Source organism: Nycticebus coucang, chromosome 4, assembly GCF_027406575.1.
Source record: "Nycticebus coucang isolate mNycCou1 chromosome 4, mNycCou1.pri, whole genome shotgun sequence".
Taxonomy (NCBI): Eukaryota; Metazoa; Chordata; class Mammalia; order Primates; family Lorisidae; genus Nycticebus; species Nycticebus coucang.
Window position 1 is genome coordinate 30120494 of NC_069783.1, and position 13739 is coordinate 30134232.

The window sequence follows — 13739 nt, forward strand, 5'->3', positions numbered from 1 at the left end:
CAAGCAGACTGCCTGAGCTCACAGGTTCGAGACCAGCCTGAGCCAGAGGGAGACCTTGTCTCTAAAAATAACCAGGTGTTATAGCAGGCACCTGTAGTCCCAGCTGCTTGGAGGCTGAGGCAAGAGAATCACTTAAGCCAAAGAGCTAGAGGTTGCTGTGAGCTGTGACGTCACAGAACTCTACTGAGGGCGACAAAGTGAGACTCTGTCTCAAAAAAAAAAACCCCAAAGAATATTCTGGAGAGAAATGAGTAATACGGGCATCAAAAGCAATGCCACTTTCCTCCCCACCTTAATTAACTACAAGATGTTTTGCCTTTAAAGGAATAATGTTTCAATATTAGCATATCCACTATTGACATATAAATAAAAGAAATTTTTAACAAGAAAAAAATGGAGGGAGGATCAATAGGCCTTTTCTTACATATAATAAAAGTAGTTCATGGGGGCAGCACTCATAGTTCAGTGGGTAGGGCGCCAGCCACATACACCCAGGTTTGAACCCAGCCCAGGCCAGCTGAACAATGACAACTGCAACAACAACAAAAAAAAAATAGCCAGGCATTGTGGTGGGTGCTGTAGTCCCAGCTACTTGGGAGGCTGAGGCAAGAGAATCGCTTAAGCCCAAGAGTTTGAGGTTGCTATGTGTGACACCACAGCACTCTACCCAGGGTAACAGAGGGAGACTCTGGCTCACAAAAAAAAAAAAAAAAGTAGGTCATATATAATAGCTCCAGAGAATTCACATTTGCAACATTACTATGATGAATGTAGTCTGTGCACCCAATATATAAGCTGCCTGAGTATCTACCCTCATAAATATTTATTCAACTATTAATACTTTTGCAAATGGAACACCCTTTTTAAAGGTATTTCAAAGGAAGTAGATATATTTTAAATAAAACATAACGTTATGTGGCCCCAAAGAAGATTCCTTCTTGCTCTCATTTTCTGTCCAACAAAGCTTTCCGAAAAATATGAATCAAAATCAACTTATTACCTAAGCATATCCAGAATTCTGGGTTTTAATGAGAGTTTTAGTAATCATCAGGAAAAGACTTTATGGAAAAGAACCTAATTAAATGCACCATTTTTTTTTTTTGTAGAGACAGAGTCTCACTGTACCGCCCTCGGGTAGAGTGCCGTGGCAACCTCTAACTCCTGGGCTTACGCGATTCTCTTGCCTCAGCCTCCCGAGCAGCTGGGACTACAGGCGCCCGCCACAACGATGGCTATTTTTTTGTTGCAGTTTGGCCAGGGCTGTGTTTGAACCCGCCACCCTAGGCATATGGAGCCGGCGCCCTACTCACTGAGCCACACGCGCCGCCCTAAATGCACCATTTTTTAATTCCTTAAACAGTCAGAGTGATTTTCTGAAAATTTGAATCAAATTATTCTACCCTTACTTAAATCTTTTCATGACTTCTCATGGTCATAGCACAAAATTCAAAATCCTTAAAATGGGTTCTACATCTCCAATAACCTGGCACTTTCTTACATTACTCTTGCCCCCTTTGACTATATAACACTATGTATACTGGTCTTCCTGAAGTTTCCTGATGACACCAACAAAGTTTTCACACATGATATTATTTCCTTCAGTTGACTAACTTGCCTTAAAAATCATTTTCTCAGAGGTATCTTCCCCAATTCTGTTCCAATTTAAATCAAATAGACTGTTGAAGTCTACTACAGCAGTCCTCAAAAGGGAAACTATGGATTCCTGGCATTCCTCAAGACCCTCTGAAGGAGTCTCTATTATTATGAAAATTAAAACTATTTTCCTAACAATGCAAGGAAGTTAATTTGCCATTTTCACTGTGTTGACATTTGCACATATGGTGCCAAAGTGAGGGTGGGTAAAACTGCTGGCACCTTAGACCCACACCAAGGTAGTAGAAGCAGCATGTACTAGTAGTCCTATTTTTTTTTATCTTCACTCACACTAAATTTAAGAAAAAACAAAAGGGTCTGGCACTTTAACAAAAAATCGACATACAGAGGGTACCCAAAAAACGTATACACATTTTAAGAAAGGAAAAAACTATATTAAAATTGTAATACTCAAGTCATGTTTGACTCCCGCCATTACAAGAGACACAAGACACAATGTACAAGGCTTGGTGCCTGTGGCTCAGCAGCCAGGGCACCAGCCACATATGCCAGGGCTGGCGGGTTTGAACCCGGCCGGAGCCTGCCAAACGACAATGACAACTACAACCAAAAAACAGCTGGCCATTGTGGCAGGCACCTGCAGTCCCAGCTACTTGGGAGCCTGAGGCAAGAGAACCGCTTAAACCCAAGAGTTTAAGGTTGCTGTGAACTGTGATGCCACAGCACTCTACCGAGGGCGACATATTGATACTCTGTCTCTTTTATTTTTTTTTAAAGAAAAAAAAAATACAATGTACAAGATAACAAACATTACTAGTATATACGGAGTATCACAATTTTAATACAGTTTTTTTTTTTTTTTTTTTTTTGTAGAGACAGAGTCTCACTTTATGGCCCTCGGTAGAGTGCCATGGCCTCACACAGCTCACAGCAACCTCCAACTCCTGGGCTTAAGCGATTCTCTTGCCTCAGCCTCCCGAGTAGCTGGGACTACAGGTGCCCACCACAACGCCTGGCTATTTTTTGGTTGCAGTTTGGCCGGGGCCGGGCTTGAACCCACCACCCTCGGTATATGGGGCCGGCGCATTACGGACTGAGCCACAGGCGCCGCCCAAGTTTTTTTTTCCTTAAAGTGTGTATACATTTCTTTCTCACCCTTTTTTTCTTGTCAATGGTAAAATTGAACTTTTCAGGTGAAAATTAAGCTTTTGTGATGCTCACAGCTATGATTTAATATAAAATAAAACAAAATAAAATAAAATAAAATAAAATAAAATAAAAAAGAAAATTAAGCTTTTGGAAAATCTTTATCACTGTGAGCTTCCCAATAGCTTTCTGATAAAATTGGTGGTAATGTGATACAACCACTAATGTTGAGTTTTTGATATTGTAGAACAAAACATCATTGCTGGAAATATCTAAATAATTCACTGGGCAAATATTTTCTAAATGTTCCATGCGTGATATTACAAAATCATGATTCAAAAGTAAAAAGATCCATTCAAACTACAATTAATTTATAAAAAGCACCAAAAAATTCACTGGCAGAACTGCAGATTTCACATTGTAAAAAATCTTTAAAAAACTCCTATTTGGAAAAAAAAAAAAGAAAAGAAAGAAACCCCTATTTGAGTTTTGCTGTAGTTAAGAAAAATATCCAGAAGTGTCTGAAAAGATAATTAAACTATTCCAACTATATAATCTATGTGAAGTTAGGTTTTCTTCATATACTTCAACCAAAACGAGTGATCAAAGGGAATGTAGAAGCAAATATGAAAATATAGTTGTTTTCTATTAAGCCAAATATTCAAGAGAGATTTGTAAAAATCTCTCACTTTTGTAAAAATGTGAAACTTTTTTATTTTGTAAAAAATGTAAAACAATACCATTTTCCCTGCTATCTTTTATTGTTATATTGAAAAATGTACTTATTGGGCGGCGCCTGTGGCTCAGTGGGTAGGGCGCCGGGCCCAGCCAAACTGCAAATAAAAAACAGCTGGGAGTTGTGGCAGGCGCCTATAGTCCCAGCTACTTGGGAGGCTGAGGCAAGAGAATCACTTCAGCCCAGGAGTTGGAGGTTACTGTGAGCTGTGATGCCATAGCACTCTACTGAGGGCGATAAAGTGAGACTCTGTCTCTCAAAAAAGAAAAAAATAAAAATGTACATATTTCTCATTTTTAAAAATACAGTTTTTGTCAGCCTCTACTAGATTTTTTTTTTTCAATAAATTGTTTTTCAGTTTCTCATTTTGATTTCTAATCCATTAAACAGAAGTGGATGGGAGCCACGTTTGATATCCTCAATAATTTCAAAGTATAAAAAAAAATTTTTTTCAAAGTATAAAGGGTTCCTGAAACCAAAAAGTTTGAGAACCACTGTTTTTACTTTCAGCTTTCTAATTAGATTTTTAATTTTAGATATCTATTTGTATTATTACATATTTAATGTCCATCTCACCCAGTAGTTTATAAGCACAAAAGAGCTGAAACCATGTCTGTTTTATTAATCACTGTTATTGCCAGCACTACCATAGTGCCTGGCTCATAGCAGTCACTTAATAAAATTTTTTAATAAACATTCTTTAATTTATTCATCAATTTCTCTTGGAGATCAACACTTGAAATCTTTTGCAACCAACTCTTTGTAGTTTTAAGCAAACAAGTCTGTTCGCAAACAAGCTTGGTTATCATCTTAAAATCTGCCTCTTACACTCCCCATAAATTTATAGGCTTTATTGGTTACTATAAAAAGAAAAATCTTGTTAAGACATATTTAAAAAAATTATATTGTTAAATCATATTTTTAAAAAATCAAAGGAACTATTTTCCAGTTTAAGACTGTTTAGTCCCTTTGATTTATAATCATTTTTGCACACTTATAAATTTTACATTTTTTGCCATAAAAATACAATTATTTTTCATACAAGGAAAGGGACATAAAATATTATCATCCATATTCAAGTACTGTCGTTTTGTTATTTTCTTTTAGACTTTTGTTACAATACTTTATTTTACCTCATATACCACATACTCTTCTGTCTCAATTTTGCACAATTATATACTCTTCTTTTTCTACTTGCTATAAATATCTTAGAAATTACTACAAAGTCTTTATAACCACTATTTTGAACAGCTACATAACATTCCATTGAGTAAATTGTCATATTTAATTAATTCACTATTAGAAATTTAGACTCTTTTGGCCAGGCACAGCTGCTCATGCCTATAATCCTAGCACTTTGGGAGGTTGAGACAAGAGTATGGCTTGAGGCCAGGAGTTCAAGACCAGCCTAGGCAACACAGAGAGACCCATCTCTACAAAACATATTTTAATTAGCTAGGTATCATAGTGTACACCTATAGTCCTAGCTACTCAAGAAGCTGAGGCAGAAGGACCACTTAGGCCCAGCAGTTAAAAGTAGCAGTGTCACTGCCCTCTAGCCCACATCACAGAGTAAGACCCTGTCTCAAAAGAGAAAAAAAGAAATTCAGACACTAAAAAATAATGCTACTGTGAAAATTTTAACACATTTAACTTATCCCGCTTTGGGACTTCTTAGGATAGAGTCTCAGAACCTAAATGTCTAAGCCAGCAACTATACAAATATTTATATCCTAATATAAATTTAAATACAAATTGCTTTCCTAAAGTGTTAATGTGATATTATTTTTGAAAATTAATTTCATAGGCCAGGCATGGTGGCTTATGCCTGTAATCCTAGCACTCCAAAATGGACTGATTGCTTGAGCTCAGGAGTTTAAGATCAGCTTGATCAACAGTAAGACCCCATCTCCACTAAAAATAGTAAAAAAACTATCACTTTAGGTAATAGTTTAGGTAAGCATTTAAGTAGGCATTATGGCATGTGCCTGTAGTCCCAGCCATTTGGGAAGCTAAGGCAAAAGGATCACTTAAGCCCAAGAGTTTTGAGGTTGCTGTGAGCTATGATGATGTTACAGCACTCTATCCAGGGCAACAGAGTGAGACTCTCTCAAAAAAAATAATCTCATACATTCTAGCCAGTCCTGGATTATAAAAACTACAAAAATGTATTGTCTTCAAATTGTTCCTTTGAATTGGTACCTCAGTACTGTTTTTTGTTTTGTTTTGTTTTGAGACAGAGTCTCACTTTGTCACCCTCAGTAGAGTGCTCCCACAGCAACCTCAAACTCTTGGGCTCAAGTCATGTCTCAGCCTCCCGAGTAACTGGGACCACAGGTGCCCACCACAATGCCCGGCTATTTTTGTTGTTTAGTAGGCTCAGGCTGGGTTTGAAGCCACCAGCCCTGGGGCATGTGGCCAGTGCACTAACCACTGAGCTACGGGAGCCCCTCAGTACTGTTTTTATTTCTATTTTTTAATAGAGAAGTAAACACATTTCCACTTATCTTTTATTAATCATTATTCCCTTTTCTGTAATTCCAGCTTTACTTTCAGCTTTCTGATTAGATTTTTCTTACTGTTTTTTGAAAATTTTAATCCTTTGCCTTTTTTTTTTAGGACTGTATAGTTGACAGATGACTGAAACCTTAGTTGTTATTTTTTTAGCAAGTAGTTTTCCCATTCTTTTGCTTGTTTTGGATAGATGTGACACAGGAGTTATTATTCATGTAATTTAATATTACTTTTCCTTTTTTTTATTAAGTCATTTGTAAATAAATCATGAATACATTTATGACTTTGTGGGATTCAATGTGTTGATTATTTGTACAAATTGGAGTGCTTACATCCTACTAATTAACATAGCCTTTACCTCATTTAACCAATTACAGTGTTAAGACATTTGTGTTTTACACCTGATAGATCCAACTTGTATTTGCAATATGCTCCATAGTTGTGGTCCCCCTACTATCCCTCCCTATATCGACCCACCTCCTCTCCCTTCTCCTCCCCTCCCCTCCCCTTCCCTCCTTCATCCTAGGCTATAGTTGTGATTCATCTTTCATATGAAAGTGTGAGTGATTATAAACTGGTTTCATAGTAGTACTGAGTACATTGGATTTTTTCTAATCTTTCTAATTATAATTTTAATACTTTTTAGAATCTCCCCAACAATACCTCATAAGCATCTAGACATAGTGTTTGTTCCCAATTAGCTATTACTCAAAATTCCTCTCCAGTGAGTGAATATCTTTATACAATAGCATTTAATTGATGGATGGTGTTTGTAGAGACTTTAAACCTATTTCAGCACTCTACCATCAATTTTAGAATAATTTTTTGCCTTATTCATAATGGCTTTTTAAAACCATATTTGTACCCCACCACTGTAAAGTTCTAGAAAGTAACATGTTATCATTTAAATTTTCAAAAGATGATTTTTGTTGAAATACAGAAAATGGATTAGTATGAAGAATGAAAACTGATGGTATAGATTTTAATTGTCTCACTTGGACTCTCATTTTTTTCTCTAGCCCTTTCATAGTTCCCAAAAAGGATGTTCTTTCTCTACTCAAATTACTCTAAAGACACTGCAACTTTCAAGGAGGACCACTTTCAAGATAATCCAACAATGAACATCAATTATTAATTATACATTTAGACTGCCAAATGTATTTATTCAGAATTGAGTTACTATACGCTAATTACAATCATTTGACTCTTTACTAATATTTTTTCACCTTCCTCTTCCTTCTTAGTCCTTGCTCTCTTTCCATTTATTTCTCCTTTGATTTTTCTCTTCCATTCTCAATTTCCATCAATTTATTTAACATGTGTTAAATAAATTTTTTTTTATTTAGTTACCAACTAAATTTACCAACATAGACTCTATAGCCCTCTACATATTCCTAAGTCAAATTTAATTCTGGGGTACCCTCTAGCACATGACATTATCAACAAAACTTCTGCCAAATAAAAGACAGGTTTGGAAAAGACTATTATGTAATAGGCCAGGTCAAATGTAATTTGTTTACTTTTATTCATGAAATAAAGTAGTTAAAATTATACATTAAATATGTATCAAGAAATATTTGTTAAAGACACCCCTCAAAATATCATAAATGAGATAGAGCTAACAGGAACCATATTAACTTGACAATATCATCATTATATTATTAAACACTTGCTAAACATAATTTTCAACAAAAGTATAACAATATTCAAAGAACACTACATAAAAATTTAAAAGAGTGGCTCTGTGTTTTAAAAATCTGAACGAACTGCTCAAAGGCTATGTGAGGGATGGGAACATTTTCTTTCTAATTCATGGCTGCAATGAGACTACTTTTGGATGACTATGCTGCATCCTCTATTTACTTAACAATCAGCATACGATAGAATTAATATGATAGTTTGTACAAGTGACAATGTAGACTATAGTGAATTAACCATTTGAATAAAACACTAGTCAGCAAACTAAATAATCTGGGTAGCTATTTCTAGCAGAAGCTCTCAGAAATTAACAAGTTTCTTATTTTAAAGAATAGTATACTACTTAATTAATTCTCAACTTCACAGAAAGTTTTATTTTTAAGCAAAGTTCAGAAATATCAATTATTAAGAGTTAATATACTTCAAACACCATATTAAATTCACTGTCAGATTCTAAAATATTTGAAGTACCTTATCCTGTCGATGAGAAATTATTCTCTTTTAATAACCATAATTTAACAAGTACAATAAAGAATTTTTTTTTTAAACAGAGATCACTCTTTTGCCCTGGGGTTGCATGCCATGGCATCATCGTAGCTCACAGCAACTTCAAACTCTTGGGCTCAAGACATCCTCTTGCCTCAGCTTCCCAATTAGCTGGGACTACAGGTGCCCACTACAATGCCCAGCTAATTTTTTCTACTTTTAGTAGAGACGGGGTCTCACTCTTCCTCAGGCTGGTATCAAACTCCTGAATTCAAGAGATGTGCCAGCCTCAGCCTCTGAGAGTGCTAGGATTACAGGTGTGAGCCACTGTGTCCAGCCACTACAAAGAATTTTAAATTACACACAGCTATGATTTAATAATAAAAAAATTAATTAAAAAAAAGAATTTTAAATTACAAAGTGATTAAAATACATCAAAGGGCTTTGCATTTTTACTTCAAAATGCTCGTCTCTAGATTTTCAAAGAAAAATTAAAAACCAAAATATTTAACTTAATAGTTTCAAAACTAAACATTTCACCAACTGAAGGGAAGGGGGAAAATGTTCAGACAAAGAAAAAGTATTAAAGTTTTCCTAAACTGTGTAACTGTGTAAGATATAATGAAATTCATAAAAGTCAAATTCTTTTCTTTTTTTAGACAGAGCCTCACTATGTTGCCCAGGGTAGAGTGCCGTAGCGTCACAGCTCACAGCAACCTCAAACTCTTGGGCTTAAGCAATTCGCTTGCCTCAGCCTCTCAACTAGTTGGGACTACAGGTGCCCACCAATAGCGTGGCTATTGTTTTGGGGGCGTGGAGTTGTCATTGTCATTGTTGTTTGGCAGTCTCAGGCTGAATTCAGAGGCCTATAGCCTCTGAGCTACAGGCGCTGAGCTGAAAGTCAAATGCTTAATGCAGTGAGCACATAAAAACAGTAAGAATGATAAACTAATTACTTCTATGACAAAGCAATTAATTCCTAAGATTCTAAACTATATTACTTACGTAATAGATGGATCCACTTGCTTGTAAGCATGGGCAGCACAAGACCCACAGTACGTATATCCTGCATGGCTACAAAATAAAATATTTTTAAATTGAATCATCAAGTTCAAAATCAAGGTATCATGAAAAACATTTGAAAGAAGTATATTAACTATGGTGAATATAAAAGAATTGAGTGTATAGATTTAAAAGCAACTTCTAGAAGATGATAGAGAACACAAAATGTTGTATACTGGGATCCAATTTTAAATTTTAAAACTATTTTGTAATTCGTTTTAGTCTGAAGGACAATTAAATTTGGAAGCACTGAAGGCTTACTTGCAGTTGTTAGTGTAACACTACAAGGCTTGTTTTTTTCTAGCATCCATATGTCATAGGGCAGATATATGAGTTTTTTTTTTTTTGCAAGTTTTTTTGGCTGGGGCTGGGTTTGAACCCACCACCTCTGGCATATGGGGTCGGCGCCCTACCCCTTAGAGCCACAGGCGCCGCCCCGATATATGAGTTTTTGATATTCCTCTTTAATGGCATTAGCAAACTATTACAGACCAAGGATAAGATCAAGAAGTCAAATCAGACCAAAACAAATACCCTACAACTAACAACTCGCATCCCCATCTTTAGGTGATGAGGGAATTGTTCTCTCTGTTGTGCCCCTCGTTTTTCTCCCCATACTACTCTTCCCTTTCATCCTCTGGTCTGAGCATTTAGTTAGTTCTCTTATTACTTCGGGAATGACTTTCCTGATTTCATTTTTCTTTCTTGACTCATTCTAGTTACATGAGTGTAGAGTCATTTCCTTCAGTGCTTACTTATTACCATATGATTACTGGTATGCTAATAAATGCTTTAACAACTGGCTCTGCAGAAAAAAAAGTGTATGCTTTATATATATGTACATAAGCTTATTATAAAATTTTATTGAGATAAAAATACGTACAGTGATTTATAAATAAGTTAAAATATGTAATACTGTTCATTATTGTAAATTCCATACAACCAATTGTCGCTGTCATTTTGTAACATGGACAATGAATTTTGCCAAACTCCTATAACCAAACAGTAGTTCCAATGACAAAAGAGTGGAACAAAGACATATGTCTGAACTTCACACGTTCATCAAAGATGTGAATAACTTCTTTGCTGATCATAGTTTTCAAATGTTAGAATTTTTTGTACCATTCACAATGTAAAGCCTATAGACACAACGTAATTTTTTTTTAACCTTTTGAGATTGGCTTTATTTCACTGAGCATAAATCCTTTGCAATTCATGCATGAACTATACTCTTTATCAAAAGTTTGCTGCTTTCCATTGCTCAGTGGCGGTCCATGGTATGGATGTATTGTAGTTTGCTTAACCATTCACGAGTTGAAGGGTATCTGGTGTTTCCAGGGATTTGTGTTCATTTTATTTTGCTTTTTGGCCTATTATGAATAAAGCTCCTATATTGGTCATGGGAAAAATACAACAAGAAGACATTTCAATTCTAAATATTTATGCACCCAATTTAAATGCTCCCAGATTCTTGAAACAGACCTTACTCAGTCTGAGCAATATGATATCTGATAATACCATAATAACAGGGGACTTTAACACTCCTCTTACAGAGCTGGACAGATCCTCTAAACAGAAATTAAACAAAGATATAAGAGATTTCAATGAGACCCTAGAACAACTGTGCTTGATAGACACATATAGAACACTCCACCCCGAAGATAAAGAATATACATTCTTCTAATCACCCCATGGAACATTCTCCAAAATTGATCATATCCTGGGACACAAAACAAATATCAACAGAATCAAAAGAATTGAAATTTTACCTTGTATCTTCTCAGACCATAAGGCACTAAAGGTGGAACTCAACTCTAACAAAAACGCTCGACCCCACCCAAAAGCATGGAAATTAAACAATCTTCTGTTGAATAACAGATGGGTGCAGGAAGAAATAAAACAGGAAATCATTAACTTCCTTCAGCATAACAACAATGAAGACACAAGCTACCAAAACCTGTGGGATACTGCAAAAGCAGTTTTGAGAGGAAAATTCATCACTTTAGATGCCTACATTCGAAAAACAGAAAGAGAGCGCACCAACAATCTCACAAGAGATCTTATGGAATTGGAAAAAGAAGAACAATCTAAGCCTAAACTCAGTAGAAGAAAAGAAATATCCAAAATCAAATCAGAGATCAATGAAATTGAAAACAAAAGAATCATTCAGAAAATCAATGAAACAAGAAGTTGGTTTTTTTGAAAAAATAAATAAAATAGATAAACCATTGGCCAGACTAACGAGGAATAGAAAAGTAAAATCTCTAGTAACCTCAATCAGAAATGATAAAGAGATCATCTCTGAATACTACCAGAAACTCTATGCCCAGAAATTTGACAATGTGAAGGATATGGATAAATATTTAGAATCACACTAGACTCAGCCAGGAAGAAATAGAGCTCCTGAACAGACCAATTTCAAGCACTGAGATCAAAGAAACAATAAAAAATCTTCCAACCAAAAAATGCCCTGCTCCAGATGGCTTCACTCCAGAATTCTATCAAACCTTCAAGGAAGAGCTTATTCGTGTACTGCAGAAATTATTCCAAAAAATTGAGGAAGAAGGAATCTTCCCCAACACATTCTATGAAGCAAACATCAACCTGATACCAAAACCAGGAAAAGACCCAAACAAAAAGGAGAATTTCAGACCAATCTCACTCATGAATATAGATGCAAAAATTCTCAACAAAATCCTAGCCAATAGAGTACATCAAAAAAGTCATTCATCATGATCAAGTAGGCTTCATCCCAGGGATGCAAGGCTGGTTTAACATACGCAAGTCCATAAACGTTATCCACCATATTAACAGAGGCAAAAATAAACATCACATGATCCTCTCATCCTCTCACATGATGCAGAAAAAGCATTTGATAAAATCCAGCATCCTTTTCTAATTAGAACACTGAAGAGTATAGACATAGGTGGCACATTTCTAAAACTGATTGAAGCTATCTATGACAAACCCACAGCCAATATTTTACTGAATGGAGTAAAACTGAAAGCTTTTCCTCTTAGAACTGGAACCAGACAAGGTTGTCCTCTGTCACCTTTACTATTCAACGTAGTGCTGGAAGTTCTAGCCAATACAATTAGGCAAGACAAGGAAATAAAGGGAATCCAAATGGGAGCAGAGGAGGTCAAACTCTCCCTCTTTGCTGACGACATGATCTTATACTTAGAGAACCCCAAAGACTCAACCACAAGACTCCTAGAAGTCATCAAAAAATACAGTAATGCTTCAGGATATAAAATCAATGTCCACAAGTCAGTAGCCTTTGTATACACCAAGAACAGTCAAGATGAGAAGCTAATTAAGGACACAAATCCCTTCACCATAGTTTCAAAGAAAATGAAATACCTAGGAATATACCTAACGAAGGAGGTGAAGGACCTCTATAAAGAAAACTATGAAATCCTCAGAAAGGAAATAGCAGAGGATATTAACAAATGGAAGAACATACCATGCTCATGGATGGGAAGAATCAACATTATTAAAATGTCTATACTTCCCAAAGCAATCTACCTATTCAATGCCATTCCTATCAAAATACCAACATTGTACTTTCAAGATTTGGAAAAAATGATTCTGCGTTTTGTATGGAACTGGAAAAAACCCGTATAGCTAAGGCAGTTCTTAGTAATAAAAATAAAGCTGGGGGCATCAGCATACCAGATTTGAGTCTGTACTACAAAGCCATAGTGCTCAAGACAGTATGGTACTGGCACAAAAATCGAATTGAAATAGACACTTGGAATCGAATTGAAAACCAAGAAATGAAACTAACATCTTACAACCACCTCATCTTCGATAAACCAAACAAGAACATACCTCGGAGGAAAGAATCCCTATTCAATAAATGGTGTTGGGAGAACTGGATGTCTACATGTAAAACACTGAAAATGGACCCACACCTTTCCCCACTCACAAAAATTGATTCAAGATGGATAAAGGACTTAAATTTAAGGCATGAAACAATAAAAATCCTCCAAGAAAGCATAGGAAAAACACTGGAAGATATTGGCCTGGGGAAAGACTTCATGAAGAAGACTGCCATGGCAATTGCAACAACAACAAAAATAAACAAATGGGACTTTATTAAACTGAAAAGTTTCTGTACAGCTAAGGAGACAATAACCAAAGCAAAGAGACAACCTACACAATGGGAAAGGATATTTGCATATTTTCAATCAGACAAAAGCTTGATAACTAGGATCTATAGAGAACTCAAATTAATCCACATGAAAAAAGCCAACAATCCCATATATCAATGGGCAAGAGACATGAATAGAACCTTCTCTAAAGACGACAGACGAATGGCTAACAAACATGAAAAATGTTCATCCTCCCTATCTATTAGAGAAATGCAAATAAAAACCACCCTGAGATACCATCTAACCCCAGCGAGAATGGCCCACATCACAAAATCTCAAAACTGCAGATGCTGGTGTGGATGTGGAGAGAAGGGAACACTTTTACA

General features: G+C 35.8%; 1 protein-coding gene across 1 annotated transcript in view; it reads right to left on the reverse strand.

Annotated features, from left to right (window-relative positions):
* Nucleotides 1-13739, reverse strand: part of MEMO1 (mediator of cell motility 1) — a 144819-nt gene that overhangs the window by 51518 nt on the left and 79562 nt on the right. The window contains 1 exon segment of the mRNA XM_053588048.1: nt 9200-9268. Coding sequence (XP_053444023.1) covers nt 9200-9268 — 69 coding nt within the window.